At 41.2% G+C, this 22,682-nt stretch overlaps 1 protein-coding gene across 1 annotated transcript; it reads left to right on the top strand.

Annotated features, from left to right (window-relative positions):
• The first annotated feature begins 2,808 nt into the window (after positions 1 to 2,808).
• prkacbb (protein kinase, cAMP-dependent, catalytic, beta b) lies at positions 2,809 to 18,713 on the top strand. Its single transcript, XM_012875811.3, is given in 12 exon segments — positions 2,809 to 3,245; positions 5,876 to 5,884; positions 8,294 to 8,355; positions 8,435 to 8,563; positions 8,806 to 8,904; positions 8,991 to 9,073; positions 9,171 to 9,297; positions 9,400 to 9,495; positions 11,258 to 11,380; positions 11,908 to 12,072; positions 17,247 to 17,352; positions 17,355 to 18,713. Coding segments are annotated over 12 exon segments (1,191 nt in total). The 5' UTR covers positions 2,809 to 3,199; the 3' UTR covers positions 17,501 to 18,713.
• The last annotated feature ends 3,969 nt before the right edge of the window (positions 18,714 to 22,682 follow it).

Raw genomic sequence — 22,682 nt, 5'->3', positions numbered from 1 at the left:
AATTTATATATGGCCTACAAATATCATATCTTTTCTGTCTAATATGCCCTTAAACATTTTTTACCTTTAGAAACTCCAAATGAGAAACAAGTCCATTCTGATAGTTCTGGGGTCAACAACCATTTCAATTCAGAGCGATACTGCAGCTCCCCCTGCTGCTAGACAAAGCATGTCCAAAAAAAACCCTGTCTAACAGCAAAGGAGATTTTTAAATATGCTGAAAATAAATGTTATATTTTAAAGCTAAGAAAATTTAAATGCATTTCCATTTACAAATTTTGGGAATAAATCAATGCAATCACTATTTTTTACAAAGGAAAAAAAAAAAGAATTTTTTATAGTGCCAGCTGAGTGAGCCCCTTCCATAAGTATAGAAAACAGAGAAAGACAGGAAGCCCACATAAAATATAGATACACACATAAAAGAAAAAGTTAGACGCTTTAACAACATTGGAATGGATATTTAGATTGTTACAGTATTTAGTGCAGACATTGAATACATAATCTACATAAACACTGCTAAAATTATTGCTGTTGTAATTAAAAATGTTTCTTGCTTCATAGGAGCCACAGTGGAGGGGCCAAAGAGCCACCTGTGGTTCTGGAGCCGTAGGTTGCTTACCCTGTCATAGTCTGTGCCTCTAGATGTTTGGAAAACCAGGATTTTATTTTGCAAATGCACTCATTGGGCATGAAGAGAAATGCAATGCTGTTTTGGAAAACTTATTGTCAAAACAATGTAAGGAGGATTTTTTTTTTTTTTTTTTACCTTATGACAAGACGCTGTAATTTATTTATTTACCCTTTTTAAGTTAGTTTAAGGCTACACAAAGTGAAGTGAAGCCACTTCTTAGCTCACTGTGTAATACCACTAGCAGCAAACATTTTGTTGTACCTCCATTGCTTACAATGGCAGGGCCGCCATCTTGTTTTACAAGCATGTTTCACAGCTTGGATTTAATTGCACTTTGAATTCAGGTCAACTCTCAGAAGAAATGCTTGAAATAAAAGCAAGTTTTAAAAATAATTTATTTTATTTCTTTTTGTGACACAAAAAGGAGGAAAATAATCGATTAATCTGATTTGGTATATTAAATCAGAGATTTTATTTTCTAGCCATATTGCCCAGACTGTCACGGTGTATCTACATGATAAACCTCAGGGTTTACATGCATAGTGCTATGTCCTCTTATCGTATACAGGTTCATTTTGGTTATTTATTGCTCATTTTTACCACTTCAGCATTCTAGCTGGAGCAATGCATACAACACATTTCAGCTTTTTCATTGTAAAAAAAATAGTAAAACGTGACTTTTCTTTTTTGGCTGCACAGTGGCGCAGTGGGTAGCGCTGTTGCCCTGCAGCAAGAAGGTCCAGGGTTCAAGTACACCCCTGGGTCTTTCTGCATGGAGTTTGCATGTTCTCCCTGTGCATGTGTGGGTTCCCTCTGGGTACTCCGGCTTCCTCCCACAGTCCAAAAACATGACTGTTAGGTTAATTAGCTTCTCCAAACTGTCCTTAGGTGTGAGTGTGTGCGTGAAAGGTTGTTTGTACTGTTTGTCTCTCTGTGTTGCCCTGCGACAGACTGGCGACCTGTCCAGGTGAACCCTGCCTCTCGCCCAGTGAATGCTGGAGATAGGCACCAGCACCTCCCGCGACCCCATGAGGGATTCAGCGGTTGGGAAAATGGATGGACTTTTCTTTATACTCCATTATTATGCACGCCTTTGATGACATAGTTAATGAAATCATCACTGACTCTAAATACGTCACACTGGACCTCAAGCCTCCACCCCTTTATTTTCTATGATCTTTCAAACATAATGCTAGAATTACATTTATCTGAAAAGCAGACTCCCAGTGACAGACTGATGACCGGTTTTCAGCTGGACACTTCGGACATTGTCTTTGGTTCATGAAGGGTTTAACGCAAGCAATGCATCCGCTGTAGCCCATATGCTGGTTATGACTGTGAGGGGTCACCTTGTCACTGTAACCCAACCTCTTGAATTGGATATTCTTCACTATTCTCTCAATGCTGCAAATATCCCTGTTGTTTGCCCTTAGCAAAAAAGTATTTTATTCAAGTGTACTATGAGTATACTTATTTCATACTTAAAATAAGGCAGTGTACTTGAAGCTTACTTTTTATAAACTATATTTCATGTACTTAATAATAGTATAATGAAGAATGCTTGACTTATAACAGAAGTCTAAGACTAAGTACATTAATACTAAGACTTAACCTTATACTTAAGTATACTTAAGTATACGTAATCAAATTAGCTTCAAGTATACTACTTTTTGGTAATATGGATAGCAGTCTGTAAACAGTTAATACATGTTTGTATTAACTCTTGTTTTTCTTAATTTGTTTAACAAAACGAAAATGTCTCTACCCTACTAAGATATGTTACTGTTTAAGCCGTAAATGTCAAAATGTATCACAAACCAACTCTTTATGAAATCACCTGTCTCCTTCCAACTTTAAAAAAAAAAAAAATGTTTATCAATTTGTCCAGCGTAAATGAAAACCTCTATTTCTGCTAAGTTGGCTAAAACTATTGTTTTTTTATATATATATAATACTTTAAATACTTAGAAGCAAACCTACAAGTCAAAGAACTGACACCATGTCATCCCTTATCTGTGGACACAATCTTGTTACTCCTAAAACTAAAAATAAAATAAACGCGGAAGCCAACACGGACCGGTATCTTGTCACCGACATCTCGGGCCAATCCGGGCCCAGAGTACAGCGCCCAGAATGCGGCTGAGCAGCCGGGGAGGGCTGGAGGAGCAGCACCACCACCAGCACCAGCACCAGCAGCAGCAGAAGCTTTTAGCATGACATGCAAGTGACCGCTAGCCTCATACCAGCCGCGGCGCGCAGACATCACTGAAGTAGCAGCAGCGGAAATCTTCCAGCGGGAAGGAGGGAGGGGAGGCAGAAGGAAGAAGAGCAGAGAGGGGACGGGCAAGAAGAAGAAGAAACAGAAGAAGAAGAAGGGATACGGGACATTATTGGATCCGACCAGAGTAAATGTCTCCGTCGATTCGGTTTCAGCTGTTTTAAAGATCTGAGAAACAAACAAACAAACAAGCAGCCCACAGCGACAGGAAGGTTAGCAAGCCGCCGCCATCATCCCCTCCTCCTCCTCCTCCTCTCCGTCGGAGCGACCGCCGTGTCTTCCACGCCATGGGGAACGCTGCAACCGCCAAGAAGGGCAACGAGCTGGAGAGCGGTGAGTCCTAGCTAGCGGCTCCGGCCTCGGCGCTCGTTGGCAAGTCCCGTCCGAGCGCCTCCGCTCCGCTGCGCGTAGCAGGCGGCTAGCCGCAGAGAAACCCCGCCTGGAACGCTCCGAACCGGCCGACCGAGTCGTCGCACATCTCTCCCCCCACATTATCCCCCCTTTCATTCAGCACAGACGACTAAACAAATGTTTCCCCTTATTACTGTATATTACTGTATGGGGCACGTGCATTTTATAAATGCAGCCCAGACTGGTCGGCTTGCCGTGTATCTTGACGTCCAGTAGTAAACATAAATAATAAAAATATTAAATTAAATTGCGAACATGCTGTTGAAACGTATGAGGAGGCTGTTCATGTGGCATTTGTTGGATGTATGTTTCACATTTAGCTAATTTTAAAAGAGGTGTTTGTTGTGCTCACTGGGACCCTGCTAGCCCGCTAACTTTAGCTTTTATGGTGGTGGCTGAGAGAGAGAGAGAGAGGGAGGGGAGGGGAGGGTGGTGGTGGGGGGGATTAGCCCTCAGAAGGCCCCTCCGTCCCTCCTGATAGTGGCGTTAGCATTCAAGGCCTTCTACAATGGCAGCAGTGCTGTCGTTTCCTGTCTAAAATCCTTGGAAGTGGGCTAATAATAAAACAAAGTAGTAATAATAATAATAATAATAAAGCCTAGCCCATCGTTGCCTCAGCAGCCCTTGTGGAGGAGGAAGAGGAAGAGGAGGAGGAAGAGGAGGAGGAGGAGGAGGGTTGTGTCTGCCAGTAATGCCTGCCCTCAGGCTACCTGTCAACACAGCCAGCTGTGGCAGACAGAAACTTTGCGCTGAGGATCTTCAGTCTGCGGCAGTAAACCACCGCGCCGTGAATAATTGTTCCAAACAGGCGTTCAATTTTATCTGAAGGCAGATGTGGGGCTGTTTCTACACCCCCCCCCCCCCCCCCCCCCCCCCCCCCCTCTCTCTCTCTCCAGGGCTCTGCTGTCACGTTTTTATTCTTAGCTTCATAAACAAAGCTTTCTCCCTCTGTACAGCAACATGCCCAAATATGGTGAAGAAATGACAAATTCCCTCTTTCCATTCATAAAACCGGGACCTTGCTACTGTCTGTCCCTCCACACACACACACACACACACCCTCTCTGTAGCGTGCCACTTGTGTCCGTTCAAAGCCCCCCCCCCCCCCCCTCCTTACTCTAATCTTGCCGTGGTTAAAAAGTCCGTCAGGGTTCACTTCTCACACTCAGCTCGTCATTGACTGGAGCAGCTTGTCATCGGACCTTCGTCAGAGGATAAGGGGTATTACAAGCTTTGAACGGTTTGACGTAACTCGACCTAGGCCGCCGTTGCTTTACCCCCCCCCCCCTTTCTCTCTCTCTCTCTCTCTCTCTCTCGTGCCCTGATGTGTGCAGCCGATGGTTGCTGAAGAGCTGACGTTGTGAATCATAAACCCCCGGCTGCAGACACACAAACTCTTAAGAGGCTGTTTTATGTTTCGATTGGCCGTCTGTGGAAAGTTTTTTATTTTGGAGATCTTTAAAAAAAACAAAAAAAAAAACAACGCACACAAGTCATCTGTGTGCAGTTACGGCCCAGGTCTGCTTAAGGTAAAGCTACTTTAGGATGCAAGCGAGTACGTTTGCTTGAGATTTATTGACCTGTTGAGAGACACCAGGCGGGCATGGTGAACGCTGCCAACCAGCAACACACACACACACACACACACACACCCTTGTTTAAAATACAAAGTGAGCACCGTGCCTTGACTTCCATCCACTTATATTCATTTTCAAGCCTTTTTATGGCCTAAACTATAATAACACTTCAGTGCTAAAGCTAACCCATTAGCCCAGGAAAAAAAAAGTTCCTGACTTTAGATCAAAATCTTCAATTTACAGGTAAAATGTGTAAAGAAAAATGTTCTTGCTCAGCGGCACGTACAAGAACACACACACACACACACACACACACACACACACACACACACACTCACAGAGAAAGAGGATGATCAGGTCAGTGAGAGCATCTAAACTGGCAGCCGCTCCCTTTTGAATCCAGCTACGGTCCCTAACTCTTAAACCTGTTTACGCTGACCCGGTGCCCTGAGCTGCAGATCCTTCTGGCGTGCGGCCGCTCTCGATAGAGGACCTGGTTACCTACGGCGCCGTATGTTTACTGCACATAGAGATGTCGGCGGCTGCGTCTGTACCATGTTCACGCTGCAGTGTAACAGGATAGGCCCGGCATAACTCACTGCGACAGCTTTCTGGAACTCAAATGCTTTGGAAGCACAACGTGTTTTCTGAGTGTTATCCTTTTTTCATCTGGCCTAATGTGCATGACTGATCTGTTTATTTATTTTTTTCTGCCACATGCCTTTTTGGTACACCTGTTCTTCGACTGCATCGGTAGACAGTTGGTCTCTGTCCACATTCCTCAAATGATCGTCAAGTTTGTCCTCATTCCTGTTGCTTTTCCTCCGCGACGAGTGCGTCTCATTTGTAGAAGTCGTTCCTTTACTTGTCGTTGTGTACTTGATCTCTCGCTCTCTCTCTCTCTGTCTGTCTTCTCTTCTCTGTCATCCCATCCATGTGGGTGATTTGTTCCTGCAAAACCGTGGTGATCTATAGAGACATTTGGTATGATCAAAAAAAAAAAAAATAGCAGAGGTTTTTTTTTTGTTTTGTTTTTTTTGTAGAAACCTGCTAGCCATGCTTGTTTTTGATGTGATTTGCTAATTTTTTTTTTTGTTTTTTTGTTGTTGTTGTGGTTATTTGCACTCTCAATCTGGATATCTACGGCCTGCTGCGTTTCCTATACATTGGTTTGTTTTTGCTCTACTTTTAAGCTTGTTTAATGAGATTCCTAAAAAAAAAAAAATGCCCCGGGTCAGTTCTCCCCTTTGCCGAGTCGTACCTCTGTCTCTGGCCCAGCTGTCTGCCGTCTCGTCCCTACATGCTTCCACCCCTTAAACAATTCCGTTTTTTAACTGGAGCTACATGCCTAACCGTGATGTATCGACTTAATCGCTTGTATTTATTAATTAGAAAGTTAAATGATTAAAAAAAAAGCTCAAATCGTGTCTTGAATACTAATAGTTAAAACGTCTTCGCTGAGAGAAAAGTGAAGCTGAAGTCCAGTTTGTGTCACAAGCCTGCCGATTAAAACGGACTCTGGTTCAGATCGCTAGATGAGATCTGAATCGGCCGTCGTTCTCTTCGCTCTGATTAGTGATCAGCGGGTCGAACGGGTACATTTTAGTGAAGGCTAGGCCTGGGCGATATGGACCGGGGGAAAAAAAAACAAAAACATCTTGATATTCTTAGGCTGAATGCCGATATACGATCTTTATCTCTCGGTACGGTATGTTTTTCTTTTTTTATAAAGTAATTCTAAAAGGCATCTCTGAATCAAAGCTTTATTCCAAATGTCTCTCAGGCACACTTTTTTTTTTAACAAACAGCTGGAGATAAATATTAGAAACAGCTGGAAAATAACCTACTGGAATGCATACAAGTATAATTATAATGCAACATAGTCAAGGTGGTCTCTTCTTTCGTCTGTTTTAAAAAAAAAAAAAATCTCGATGTATTGCTCACCCCTAGTGAGGGCTCCCCACTATTTTTAGATCTACGAATGCATCATCCGACAGCATGCACTGTGACGCACTCAAGAAAATGAAGTAGGGACATTTGCTTCGATTCATAAATAGGGCTAATGTTGTAATTACGTCGTTTTCTGTTGAGATCAGAACCAGCGTCTCTGTCCAAGAACTGGACTCTTGTGAATTGCAGTCCTTGAAAAAAGTAATCTAAATTTGCATCTTTCTAGCCCCCCACACCCCCCACCCCGGCCCCACCAAACCAAAAAACAAACCGCAGGCCAGGAGAAACCTTATCAGTGCATTGCTTAATCTTACAACTTATTTCCTGCTGATTCCTCTGATCACCGTTTTGGCCAAAAAGCTCTTGTGAAATATGACAGATTAGGACCCCGAGCAAACCAAAAATAGGCCGTCGTAACATATCAGTGGTAATAATCATCGTGGTTTCGATGGTGAGTAATATTTCAGAGGACTCGCTTGCATGCGATATCCGGTAGGCTAATACATTTCAGGTGCCGTGCATTCACACTCTGCTTGCCGGTCGAATGTTTGGGCAGGTGGATGGACTTTTAGTGCCCTTTATGCTCACACACCTGATTAAGATCTTGGTCAACAAAGGGCTGAAGCTGTAGGAAGAGAGGTGGGGTAATCACGGTGATGGAAAAGTAAAGACAAATGCAGGCGACTCAAAATCGATTTGGAATATTTAGTGAGTGAAATTGAAATTTCTTGTTTTCCTTATATTGTAGAGCCCTTATCAGATGAATGAGCTACCTCCTGCTGTTAGATATGAATAACGAGTCATGTAATCACATTTACTCGTGGCTTACGAACAGAAAATAGAGAATGACCCAAAAATCAGCCACTGGTTAAGAAACATTCCCAGGGCGGGTCGGAATCGACGCATGGTGTGGCAGACGGCTCGTTTTCACAAAACCCCGAAACTACGAAACGGCGAAGGGGGCGAAACGACCAGCACTCTCCTGAAAACTCTTTCACCAAACGTGATGCCCAGAGAAACTTATCCTGTAATTTCTGAGGAATGTGTTTTTTTTTTTTTTTCTTCATATTAATCCTTTTTGCTACCAAAAGACAGAAATTGCGCCTGAGTTTCTTGGCATGCATCACCCGTCCGTCCGTCCGCCTGTCCTGTCGTGGATGTCGTCGTCTTGTGTCTGTTTCCTTTTGATTTCATATCCAGATGAGAGTTAACTCTGCTCGTGTTCCTCTTCCTCGACTTACAATGTCCTCCCCTCCCAAATTTCCAACTTGTCTTCCCTTCTCCTCCTCTTCTCCTCGGTCTGTTTGCCAAATCCAGTGAAACCCCGAATGTGTTTTTCAAACCTGTATGCAAGCTTAGTTTTTCCACAAACTAAAAGGTATGCCAGCTCGCTCTGCCTGCGGCGTATTTTTTATTTACTTCTTTTTTTTCTTTTTCTTCCAGTGAAAGAGTTTCTAGCCAAAGCCAAAGAAGATTTCTTACGGAAATGGGAATGCCCGCCACAGGTCGGTCTGATTTTGTTTGGTTTTCTTTAAACCTTACCGTCTTTCACATGCAGCAATAACCTGTGGTTGTTCTCCCCAGTGCACGACGTGCCTAGATGACTTTGACAGGATAAAGACTCTGGGTACGGGCTCCTTTGGGAGAGTCATGCTGGTCAAACACAAAGGGACAGAGCAGTACTACGCCATGAAAATCCTGGACAAGCAGAAGGTCGGTGGCAACTTTATTAAGACCAATATAGTCCGGCGCAATAAAACGTTCAGAGTCAGTCAGCCTTTATGCCACTCACAAAAATAGTGGATTATCTACTTAAAAACGGCCTTTCTTAACCTTTTCCATGTTGAATTCCTGGGTTATTTGGGTGACCCGGGTAAACTAGATCCTGCCTTCCTGTTTCCTCTTAACTCTGTTGGAGGGATCCGACTGACCGATCTTATCTGTGCGTCTGGCAGGTGGTGAAACTCAAGCAAATAGAACACACGCTAAACGAGAAGAGGATATTACAAGCAGTGAGCTTTCCTTTCCTCGTCAAACTCGAGTACGCGTTTAAGGTATGCTCGGCTCATCCGGAAACATCTGGAAATATCTACCTTTGTTTGATCGTCTGGGACATTGAGGTGGTCTCTTTCGTTTGCAGGACAACTCCAATTTGTACATGGTAATGGAGTACGTTCCCGGAGGAGAGATGTTCTCTCACTTAAGACGAATCGGAAGATTCAGGTGAGTCTTTTTTGCCGTGCAGGGGTGTTGTAGATTAAAGTCTTTCTACATTTTATTTTATTTTTTCACACTAAACCTACATCTCTCGGGTTTCCAGTGAACCACACGCCCGATTTTACGCTGCCCAGATAGTGCTGACGTTTGAGTACCTGCATTCGTTAGACCTCATTTACAGAGACCTAAAACCCGAGAATCTCCTCATCGACCACCACGGCTACATTCAGGTGAGCAGGATTTCTTTTGTTTATTTCGTTGTTTTTTTTTTTTTGTCCCAGTGCCGACGTCAGTAATGCAGCGTTTCCGCAACGATTTTTTTTTTTTTTTAGGTGACAGACTTCGGATTTGCCAAGCGAGTAAAAGGCAGAACCTGGACGTTGTGTGGGACGCCGGAGTACCTGGCGCCGGAGATCATTCTAAGCAAAGTACGGATTTTTAATCTTTGTGTTTTAAGCAGGCAGATTACATTATAGTTTTTGACGCTAAAGGACTTAAAAACCTCATTGTAATTATAATTTTTTTATTACACTGTCCAGTTCTTCTTCTGCATGATAGCAGGGATTCTTTCCTCTGCTGCAGTCACATATTCACACACAGTGGAAATGGTTCCAGGCCTAAAATAGACTGATGTATAAATGGTCAATAAAATTATATTACTGTGCAATTACCAGGACCCGTTCCCATTTGCTTTAGTGTTTGCTGTCGAGAGTAAAGAAGGTTTTAATTTATTGACTTATGAATTATGTTGTGAGAGCACATTCCCATCCAGCCCCTCCCATCAATGTTTAACTAGCTGAACCACGGGCCCTGTTCATACCTGGTGTTAACATCCGTCTTCATGGCTGATTTAGGCAAATGCGGACCTCGCTAAGCGCCTGGCATTAAAATCTTTCGCTTTACAAAAAGTCTTAGTTCCAGAGCACTTGTGCGCACACACAAAAGCAAAAACCAAAGCACAAAATAGTCCAAACAGAGGAACCTTAAAAAGAATGAAGGTTGATAAAATGCGGATAGCCGGAGCTTCATTCGATGCAGCTAAGAGACTTTGTTCTGCCGGGCGAGACCATCATCACCAGTGGGTTCAGTGGAGAAACCATTTTCAGTCCTCAACAGTGTTTTAAACTTGCAAAAAGTCTCCATCCAATACTTTTCTAAACAACCCCTTTCCTCACATTTCAAAGTCTTCTTGGATCAGTATAGGAATACTGTCAGATGGTTTTGTAAGAGGTGGGCTAAGCAGAGCCTTCTCCAATTCTCTTCCGCTTATCTGAAATCGGGTCTCGGGTGCAACGGGTCCAGGAGGGGAACCCAGGCATCCAGAGGGTGGCGCCCTGGGGGCATCCTGACATCTACATGTCCAAACCACCTCAACTGATTCCTTTCAATGCTGAGAAGCAGCGCCTTTCCTTTGAGCTCCCCCCTGGATAACAGAGCTCCTCAGCCCATCTCTAAGGCCGAGTTAGGCTACCCTCCAGAAGAAGCTCGTTGCGGCCGCTTGTATCTGGGATCTCGTTCTTTCGGTCCATAACTCATGACCATAGGTGAGGGGCGGAACGTAGACGGACCGGTATATCTGGAGCTTTGCTTTTTGGCTCGGCGCTCTCTCCGCCACAACAAGACCTAATCTGTTTGTCTAATCTGCCTTTCCTTTCCCACCACCACTTGTGAACAAGACGCCAAGGTGCTTGAGGTAGAGACTGACCCCAGACCCAGAGGGAGCAGTCCACTTTTTTCCAGTCGAGGGCCTTTGGACTTAGAGGAGCTGGCTTACCTTTTTGTAGAATTACTTTAAAGTGATGTTGTGGAAGTGAAATAAACACCTCTAAAAGGGGTCTGAGTAGAACTGTCCTCAGAATGTTGCGACTGGGTTCGCTCTTGTATTTAGATCTGCTTGGACACAATCAGATCGGAATCCACATCTTTGTTCGCAGGTCAAGCTTTGGTTGTTATTCCACATGGGCTGTTCAGCACCTTTTCAAATTTAGATCTAACTAAAAAAGGAAGACTTGCCAATCAAATGTGGAAGGTCTGCAAACAACCTTTTTAAAACGTGTCTGTAAACGTGCAAATCTTTGTTTGGGATAGAACTGTTTAAATAGATCAAGTGTACAAAAGGGCCTAAACAGTAAATGCCTGAAAGATTACGTCTTTTGGTAGTGTTTATTTTATTTTCCTGGTCTGTTTTAGGGCTATAACAAAGCTGTGGACTGGTGGGCCCTCGGAGTTCTCATCTATGAAATGGCAGCTGGTTACCCTCCGTTCTTCGCAGACCAGCCGATTCAGATCTATGAAAAGATCGTGTCTGGAAAGGTAAGGAGGAGTTTACCTTCAGATGATTTTAAATAGTCCAGGGTTGCCACAGAATTTGGTTTTAATACATTCCACGTCTGGATAAGTACGGACAAAAAGAAAATGGAGTATAGAACTTTTTTTTTTTTTTTTTTTGTTCAGACTTTCCCTTTTTCATTTCCAAGAGAAAATCTGCATCTGGGGAAAAAAAACATTGATTTATAAAAGAAGGAATCACTAAGCAGAACATTACATGGCAGATGCACTGTTATACCTTTTATTTTATATATTTATTTACTTTCAACACATGATTCACAATATTTGTCTTCAAGAGTCCAACAACTGATTTGGATTTAAATAAGACTACAAAACTCTGTCTTAGATCATATCATAATTTTACAAAATGGTCCTTCATAGTTTCTAAAAGTATTTTAAATAGGAAATGTTCAAAGAAACTTTGTTTTTGTTTTTTTGTAAGTAATGCATCTTAAAAAAAATCAAACAGGCCCCCAGTTTAAGCACCTAAAACGTTCTCCTCTTCCCGTCAGGTACGATTCCCGTCGCACTTCAGCTCCGATTTAAAGGACCTGTTAAGAAACCTGCTACAGGTGGACCTGACCAAACGCTACGGCAACCTGAAAAACGGAGTCAACGACATCAAAGGCCACAAATGGTTTGCCACAACAGACTGGATCGCAATCTACGAGCGAAAGGCAAGAAAACAGCCACATTTTATAACGACTCCAAACTCTGCGGGGCCTTTTACAACCCATGTTAACTGCTTATTGATTTATGCACGTTTTTTTTTCTCCTGTTTGTTTTATATATTTATATTTTTGCGGTTTTGCTCGTAAAAATGTCCGGGTTTTATTTATGTTGTGTTTCTAGAAAAGTGGAACAGTTTTCTCCTCTGATCCTGGTAACGACGGTTAACTATTTGGTATTCAATTCAATTCAATTCAATTCAATTTTATTTATATAGCGCCAAATCATGAAACATGTCATCTCAAGGCACTTTACAAAGTCAAGTTCAATCATATTATACAGATTGGGTCAGATTATACAGATTGGTCAAAAATGTCCTATATAAGGAAACCAGTTGATTGCATCAAAGTCCCGACAAGCAGCATTCACTCCTGGGGAACCGTAGAGCCACAGGGAGAGTCGTCTGCATTGTACATGGCTTTGCTGCAATCCCTCATACTGAGCAAGCATGAAGCGACAGTGGGAAGAAAAACCACCCATTAACGGGAAGGAAAAACCTCCGGCAGAACCGGGCTCAGTATGAACGGTCATCTGCCTCGACCGACTGGGGTTACAGAAGACAGAACAGAGACACAACAAGACAGACAAACAAGCACAGAAGCACACATTGATCTAGTAATCTGTTCTACATTAGATGGTAGTAGCGGGTGAGCCGTCTTCTCTGGATGATGTCACAGTTAACAGAACGCCAGACCAGGTGTACCTACTATGAAGAAAAAGAGAGAGAGCAAAAAGTTAAAAGCTGAAATGACGACAGTCATTTCAATGTAATACAATGCAAAACTGGAGAACAGTAGACTGAAGAACAGTAGAAATCAGTAGAGTGAGAAAATTAGACCCTGATGTCCTCCAGCAGCCTAGGCCTATCACAGCACAACTATAGAGATAGCTCAGGGTATGAGCCACTCTAACTATAAGCTTTGTCAAAAAGGAAAGTTTTAACATTAGTCTTAAAAATAGATAGGGTGTCTGCCTCACGGACCAAAACTGGGAGTTGGTTCCACAGGAGAGGAGCCTGATAGCTAAAGGATCTGCCTCCCATTCTACTTTTAGAGACTCTAGGAACCAGCAGCAGACCTGCAGTCTGAGAGCGAAGTGCTCTGTTAGGAACATACGGGGTAATCAGAGCTCTGATATATGGTGGAGCTTGATTATTAAGGGCTTTATACGTTAGAAGGAGAATTTTAAATTCTATTCTTGATTTAACAGGAAGCCAATGAAGGGAAGCTAAAATTGGAGAAATATGATCCCTCTTGTTGATTTTCATCAGAACTCTTGCCGCAGCATTTTGAATCAGCTGAAGACTTCGAACTGCATTTTGTGGACTTCCTGATAGTAAAGAATTACAATAGTCCAGCCTTGAAGTAACAAATGCATGGACTAGTTTTTCAGCATCACTCCTGGACAGAATGTTTCTAATTTTGGCGATATTCCGGAGGTGAAAAAAGGAAACTCTGGAAACCTGTTTAATATGGGATTTAAATGACACTTGGTTAACAACAGGTACTATGGTATTTAGTGCAGATTTCAGTAATAATGTTGTATTTTGGGTTTGTTGAATTGGTTTAGTTAATTAGGGCTTGAAAACCATTGCTCAGAGTGTTTGTTTCTGCGTTATTGGTTAGTTTCATATTCAAATACTTCTAGTTTGTGCATGGTCAACTCCCAGTTACGTTTTTTGGTGTTCCAGATGATCTCGTGATTTTTTTTGTTTTTCTCGGTCAATTAAAAAAATTTAAAATAAAGGCAGGTAGAATACATATGTACATAATGGATATAGAATTTCTACAAAGCCATGTTATAAAACGGATTTCTCAACATAAAAGTAAGACTACAAATCTTTTTATCTATCCTTTGTAATGTGATTGACATTGTGTTTTTAGTTGAATCATATGCATAAAGAGGCACCCAGCCAGGTTATTCCATCTTTTTTTATTTAGTTTTTTTTTACAGTTCCACAATAATGCAAGATATATTTTGCATTAAGAGTGTAAAATATTCAGAAATTGTTTAGAAGTATCCATCCACGGAAGACGGGGATGAAAGTAGTTTGTTAATCAGATATTATTTAATCGTTTGCAAAACTCCCAATTCCAGCCAGCATTTGGGGTTCACTGTTCCAGTTTCTTCGTTTGCACACAAACATGCCATATGCTTCTGTGTATGTGTGCCTCTGACGGCCAACACGCCTAATATTTAGTAAATACGGAGCTGACGGGGGCGTGTTAACAAGTCTGGTAAAGACTGCACACACACGGCGTTTCACTTCGTGGCAAGAAATGTGAACTTGACATTTCTGCTTCTGCCCGTTTCAAGAACGTACGAGCTGCCTTGAATTGAGCAGGAGAGAGAAAAAGAATGGAGCAGCAGACAAGTCAGGATACAGCGAGAGCTGAAATGGGTTTAACCGGTCGGTTTAGGAGATAATTTGGTGGGGGAGAACGCCACAGTTGCGTAAAATGTCTCCAGAAGTGTTTTTTTTGTAGGTTTTTTTTTGCAGATTAACATCATCACATGCATACAGAAGCATATCATGTTTTTGGAGGCTTTGCTTCACCACATGGCGTGCATGAAATGCTATTGCCTGAGCATGAGATAAGATTTGTTTCTACGGTTCGATTAATTTGTCGCCCCATTTCCGTTAATACTCTTAAACGTTTTGGTTAATTTGAACGCGTGATACAAGTGTTTATACAGTTGAGTCGAGCCCAGCGGACTACTCATTCACTCGGGGAAATAAACAGAGTAAGTTTGATGCCTCTTAATAGCAGATAATCCCCCCAGAAGACGTTAATAAGTGGGGTTTTTAAGGAGATTTGGGCTCGTCTTATTTTTGTTATGCTCTTATATAAAATGTCTAAAAGGGACGATTAAATGTGCTGCTGAAACAGGAGGCAGAGCTCCCCCTATTGTGGACAGTGCCAGTCAGAGGTTTACTCATGGACGTCGACATCACCGTCGTTTCTTTGAGTCTTCTTGAGGCGCATCACCTACATGACAAAGAACTTCATTGAACTATTTGGTGCACTCGTTTGGATTTTTTTTTTTATCCAAACCACATTAAAATCATACATTCTGTCTCAAGGCTATGTAGCAGGTGAGATTAGTATTGAAGACGGCGCCAATCTTCTTAGTAAATATACGTTGGTAAAGGTGCAGTTGACGTGATATTTCCACCAGATGTCTGTAACAAATCATCCAGCCCACGCATGCAAAGAAATAAAACCGTAGCCGTCCATAAATCAGGCACAGGCCGTATAATTTTACTTGATTTGAAGTTTGGTCCGTTCCAAAAACCAGTTTTTTGTGTGCTGACGATAATTGTCCTTGTTGGATCCTAGTTCCTTCTTCACTGTTTCACCCCCATGGCGCAACAGGCCCTCTGCATGATGATGAATGTTTTTTATTTTACTTTTATTTATTTTTTACAGTAAACAAGCAACATAATAGAACAAAATAACAGAAAACTTCACCCCACGTCTGGCCGCTGGGATTTTTGCCCATTCCTCAAGGAATAACGGCTCCTTCCAGTTGGTGGTTTTCACTTGTGAACAGAGATCTTCAAGTCTGACCATGGATTCTCAATTGGATTGTGGTCTGGACTTTGACTAGGCCATTCCAACATGTTTAAATGTTTCCTCTTAAACCACTTGGGTGTTGCTTTAGCAGCATGTTTCAGGTCATTGTCCTGCTGGAGGGTGGACCTCTGTCCCAGTCTGCATTTATCACCGTCCATCTTTTTCCTTGATTCATACCAGTTTCCCTGCTACAGAAAAACATCCCCACAGCATGAGGCTGCCACCACCATGTTTCACTGTGGGGATGGTGTTCTTGAGGTGATACATTGCGTTTTCTTTGGGGGCCGAGAAGTTGAATTTCAGTGTCCTCTGACCAGAACAGCTTCCTCCATACTTTTGATGAGTTGCTCTCAAGCTGTTTGGCAAACTTAAAACGTGCCTTCTAATTTTAAACACAAGGGGCTTTTTTTCTCTCGCTACTCAGGCTATAAAGCCCAGGTCCGTGGAGTGAGTTTAAATTTTTATTTGTGTTTATCCTAACAGATCACGTGACACTTGGGCTACGTTCACACTGCAGGCCTTAATGCTCAATTCCGATTTTTGTTGTTGTTGTGAAATCTGATTATTTATTTTTTTTCACATTTCCAAATATATGCGACCAGTATGTGATCTCCTGTGTGAACTGAATTCATACAACTTAAGTGTCCCGCATGCGCAGTAGAGGACGCGATTACGTCACACGTAGCAAGCGTGCTCAGTGTTTGTGGAAGTAAACATGGTTTATAATGCTGGCGCGCATTTTGCGATCTTTAATTTCCTTTCTAAACGGAGCTTTCTCTCCATTGACTGCTCTTCTTATTGTAGTCCGCTATGGGTGTCGTCTTTCTTCCCGCTTCTGCATAGCAGGATGCAGAATAGTGACGTTTGTCGAGTATCGGTGACGTACAGGTCGGATGAATGCGACCCGGCCGTACAGACACAGGTCACATTTGAAAAGATCAGATACGCATCGGATTCAGGACCACATATCCAAGTGACCTGGGTCACATGTGGAAAAAATCCGATCTGTGTTGTTCAGACTGTCATGAAAAGATCAGATCCAGGTCGCATATGGGCAAAAAGAAATGGGAATTGGGTCACTTCAGGCTGCAGTGTGAACGTAGCCTTAGACTGCACACAGGTGTACTTAATTTCTCTATTTATGTGACTTTATGTGAAATTAATTGGTTTTACTAGAACATTTTATGGGATTCTTAGTGAAGGGCATGGAGACATTTACTTATGTCTCCATGAGGTTCTATCTGGGCAATAAAAGTTTGCTAACGACAAGCAAAATGATGGAAATCAAGCTGCAGGTTCAACTTCATACTGTTGTCCTTCCACTCACTTTTGAGGATTTCCTGCTTGAAATGTTTGCATATGGGATCACGTGTAGACGTGTCCAGTACTGACAGTGTGACAAGTATATTATCTAAAATATTAACCTGTGTTTACACAGAGCCTTTGTATTTCACAACTTCCCAGTTAGACTGTGTCCTTACAGGCGGGTCGGGGGGGACAGGGATCTTTTCCTGCCTCTAAAACTCCTCCTTTTGCTCTTCCAGGTTGAAGCTCCATTCATACCAAAGTGCAGAGGCCCCGGCGACACCAGCAACTTCGACGATTACGAGGAGGAGGAGATCCGCGTTTCTGTAACGGAAAAATGCGCAAAGGAGTTTGCAGAGTTTTAAGACAGAAGAACATGGCTATATCAGGGAAAAATAAAGGGGACCTTTGCACTCTTCTAACAGACTCTGGATGGAACGAGGACCATCTTTATTTTTCAGATCTACGTAGTCCCTTCATTCCACAAGGCTGAAAGAGGTTGCCGTGATCCTTCAGTGTTGAAAAGCTCTCACCGTCAGAAACACCTGCGTATTAAAGCAGACACATCACTTTTTTTTTTGCTTTTTTTTTTTTATCACTTTGAAGGCAGTTAATTTTGGATGTTTTTACTCCCACCTGAAATGTGATTGTTTTTCTTTTCTAAGTGTGCGGAGAAGAACGGAGACTGCGGCCAGCAACAGTCCACGCCCCGGCTGACTTCTCCGTGGCCATTTGACACAAAGTCGAGTGGGTTGTGTTCTCTTTTTGTCATCATCGGGGGTGCGACGGATTAAGTTGAGCCAGCTTACCCTGCAGCATTTGGTCCTATGTGCATATGTGGGTTTGTACGACAAAGAAACACAGTGGGTGTTTTTTTTTTTTTTTTTTAAAGCATGACCAAATAGAAAATATCTGGCTGACTCAAGAAGAGAAGTCCTTTCCTTTCTTTGCTTTTTGCCTTAGAAAGCCAAGTCCTCAGATCGCGTCCTCCGCACCCTCTCAACAGAATTCACTCTTTTTTTTTATTTTGGGGGTATTCTGACCCAGACACAGCAGGCCACATTGCAGAAAATGACTAACCTTGCGTTAAATAAAATGCAAGTCTACTTATTTGTTTAATGTGTTTGGTTCTGATAGTTACATTTGAAAGTTATACTCTGCCATCTTTCTGTTGGTTGTTTGTTTTTTTGTTTGTTTGTTTGTTTTTTTGTCCTTGTGTTTAAGGTTAGTCATTGTCCCTCAATTTTGGGTCTTCTCTGGACCATCATCATGGAAAAATGCTAATTCAGTAAAGGGAAGTAATTGAATACAATCCTTTTTAAGGATTAGGATTGTTTTTAAGTCAAAAAGGTCAGTGTGAAAAGTGTTGGCGATTTGCGCCTAAACATTATTTTTTGTGTTGAAGTTTTAAAATTTGATGAGACAGAAAAGGAAATATATATATATATATAAAAAATCACCCCAACCATTTTTATTTTTATTCTTGAGACCGAATGTAGGTTTGCAACTTCTAGGTCTGTGTGTTTTGAAAGCTTGATTTCTACATTTGTCTCACAGAACACTGGCTACACTGACGACTGCTCCTTTGTATCACATGTAACCCTCCTCCTGTTAAGCTCATAACATTATGCGTATATGCATTGTTCCATATATATGTTTTTATTTATACACATTAGAGATGCTAATAAATTTTATTTTTAAAAGTGTTGGCAGTCGGACAACTTATCTTATTTCAGCTTTGGTCATCCAGGCTCCTGATGAAAGTTTTTGGAAGATGGACGCCCGGTGAGTTCAAGATGTTATTCACATTATGGGAAGTGTCGGGAGGAAGGGGGTTGTTGTTTTTTTCTTTTACTGGGAAGTCAGAAATAAATCCAAAGAATACTTTTACTGTATAAAATAGTTTTTTTTTTTTATAAATCAACTTTAATACATTCTGTGCATACAAGAAGGAAAAATGATTACCGTATAGAATTTGTGTGGGACTAGAATAAAGTTACCAATATATATATATGTATTAGACAACTTTAAAGACTAATTGAGAGGGCCGACATTTTACTGGTAAATTAATGGATAGATTCAGAATTTCCCTTTTTGATTAAAATTAAAATTAGACATGTCCATATGAAATAAATCCCAAATATGCTGCTCAAAAAAATATTAAAGCAACACTTGGAAAACACCAGATTCCAACAGGAAAAAAATCCAGCTGGATGTCCAAAGGAGGACATGTCATTTAATGAAATTGAAAATCATTAACCCACAGAAGGCTTGACCTACAGTCCCAGAGATGGTGAAGCTGAAAAACTGATGCAACAGGCTAGTTCAATTTGCTGCAATGGCAGCAGCTCAAAGTGCTATCCAGTCGTTTGCATTCATGCCATGCATCCTTGGGGCATGCTCCTTATGAGATGATGAGACTGTATCCTTGTGTACCACTGAGCTCCTGGACAGTCTCGGGATTTGGCGTCAGATGGACCTAAACATGATGTTCTGTAGGATTTCGCCTTGGAGGCCAGTCAAGGGTATCAATTGATTCATCCTCCAAGAACTGCCTACATACTCCTGCCACATGAGGCCAGTCATTATGCACCAGGAGGAACCCAGGCACCATTGTACCTGTGTCCAGCTCTCCTAGAGTAAGTGCCTGTCTCCTGGGAACTCCTCTATGCTCCTGAGAGGGGAGTCAATGTTGGAGAACTTGTGCAACCTCTAGGGTTCAGGTATCACCTCATGATACCAGTAGTGACGCTGATCCTGGTCGTTTGCAAAACCACTGAAAACAGTCAAAAAATATAAGTGGGGGGGAAATGTCTGTGGCTTCTACCTGCAAAAAGTCCTTTTTTGTGGTCTTCTCTTTTTTGCCCCTTTAGTGCACTTTGTATTAATTTAATTACCACCAGAACAACCAACACTGTTTAACAACCCCCTCTACTACTGAACTGGCCAAATCAAGGTCTATATGAATTAATAGTATAGTTGGATTAAATAGTGTTCCTTGAATTTTCTTTTAGCTGTATACAAACACTCATAAGTGTATCGTTGTATATAAAAATCACAACTACTTCACAGCTGCTATTGAAGTTGCACATAAAACGATTAAACTCCACACCAGATGTATTCTTTTGGTGAAAGAACAACATTTTGTCATACGGGAAAAAAAAATCTATTTGGTAACATTACTACATTTAATAAACATCAAAAATGTTTTCCTTTTAGAATATTAAAGATGAGAAAATCTCTGGAAAGGTAAATGTTTTCCACATTTTCCCAGACTTGGAAAATGACCAAAGAAAACAACAACAAACAATTTTAAGACTTGTTTTCCTTATTTATCTCTGGAGGCATTGGTCTTGTCTGAATGAACTGTTGTGTCTAAACCTTTTATTATTAAAAAGTGTAATTTTATATCATATCAATTGTAAAAACTATCTTGAGTTTTATTCAATGAAATTAGTCCAACGAAAAGTAACGGTGGCAACACATAGTTAAAATAAAGTACATTTAAAAAAAAAAAAAAAGATTGTGTGTCTGGGATCATAGACATTATATACGTAGACGCTTCCTTACTCGCTGGAGCGCATTCTGCGTCACCGCCATATTGGATGGGTCTCTCCTGCTCAAGGCTGGCATAGGAGCCGACAGGCATGAACGCAAAGGGAACAACTTTACCCGTATATTCTGCAGTTTATGGCTGCGATAACAGGATATAACTATTCAAAGTAGATTATGTGGTGCAGATCATCATTTTGGGCTGAAATTGGTTCTGAAGATAAGTTTTTACTTGGTGAGAATTATGCAGAAACCCTACAGGTGGGTCATGATAGTGGTGCAGTGGGTAGCATTGTTGCCTTACAGCAAGAAGGTTCTAGGTTCAAATACAACCCTGGGTCTTTCAGCATGGTTTGCATGTTCTCCCTGTGCATGCGTGTGTTCTCTTCAACTCTGGGTACTACAGCTTCCTCTCACTGTCAACAAACATGACTGTTAGGTTAATTGGCTTCTCAAAATTGTCCTTAGGTGTGAGTGTGTGTGAATGGTTGACAGACTGGCGATCTGTCCAGGGTGTACCCTGCCTCTCACCCAGTGAACATTGGAGATAGGCACCTGTGACCCCATGAGGGATTAAGCGGGTCAGAAAATGGATGGATAATTTATTGTTGTATTTCACAAAATAAGGCTGAATGAAGTACCCTTGAGTTACAGAGTCCAAACATGCAAGAAGCTGTGCAAAACATTTCTATTTCAAGGGTCTTAAGCTCTTAAGCTCCAGCCCTTGTTGCAAGCAGGGTGTAAGACGTTGAAATGACCTGGACATTTTTAAGAACACTTTTCCAGGCCTTTAAAAAACTGTGTATACAGTACATGTGTGCATGCACAGCATGCATAAATATGAATACATTATTGTCGGTGTGTAGCGAAGACTGTGGCTTGAAGCTACAAGAAACAGAGTAAAAAACATTAAATGAACAATCCAACTTGTTTCTTTCCTAAAATATAAAATGTATTAATTTATATATGTATTTTTGTAATACCTATGTCTCTTTCTTTAAATGCATAGAATAAAGTATTTCAGCATGAAAGCACATATTTATTTATATATTTAACAATATGCCATGCCACGTGTCTGTCTTTGTTAAACAGCATGAAACAAAGTTTTTCAGTATTAAATCACATATTTATACATTAATATGCCATCTGTCTGTTAAAAAGCATACATTATAAATATGTTGTTTAAACAACGTATTTCAGCATTAAAACAAGTTTTTTTCCTGTATCATAATCACATCTCTGTAGTTTGTAACAAACCAAACCGTGTGAAAGTCGGGTAAAAATCCAGGGAGTAATGATTTATTTTGGTTGGGCAAACAGCTTCCGCGGTACAAATAAATGCTCTGCGGTCGCGTGAGAAACCCATTCAAGATGGCAGCCACGCTGAAACGTCAGCTACAGTAGGCAACGCCGACCACTGAGCTATATAATACAGTGCTAATCACCGTCTGTTTGAACGAGTCGCTTTGAAGCCACCAGCCGCCATATTGGTACTCCCTATTTCCCCCCAGTAACTATGGAATATGTGCGCTACAGGATCGAATAACGAGGATTTTCTCATGTTCAGGGGGGGCTTAAGACTTTTAAAATGTCAAATGCCATATACTTTTATGTTATGTTCTAAAAATATCAAGTACTGAGAAAGTCATGTGCTGAAATATTTTGCATTTTATTCATTTAAATATATATGTTTAAAATTTATAAATATGTAAATAACAATATACAAAAACATATATTTACATATGTGTATACATATATATACATATATACATATACACGTACTTATATATACATTTATATATATATAATATGAATAACATGTAAAATATTTCAGCACATAATTTCCTAGTAGTTGATAGTGTTAGTACATCCACTGACTGTATAATTACCTGTGAAACGTTTTCACTCAGCCAGAAAACCGCTTGTTGTTGCAACCAAATCCTGTGAGATTCTATGAGAGTAGGGAGGAGCAAGATGGCGGCCAGTGACTTCAGTTTTTCGGCAAAATCAGCACTCCAGTGTATTATATAGCTCAGTGACGCCGACCCATGTGCCGTATATCTTTATAATCTATATCTTTTATATCTATGGTTTGCGATTTAAGCTTTTTTGGCCTTGTCGTA

This window comes from Fundulus heteroclitus, chromosome 6 (assembly GCF_011125445.2).
Source record: "Fundulus heteroclitus isolate FHET01 chromosome 6, MU-UCD_Fhet_4.1, whole genome shotgun sequence".
In the NCBI taxonomy this organism is placed as follows: Eukaryota; Metazoa; Chordata; class Actinopteri; order Cyprinodontiformes; family Fundulidae; genus Fundulus; species Fundulus heteroclitus.
This window is presented reverse-complemented; position numbering and strand designations above follow the sequence as displayed.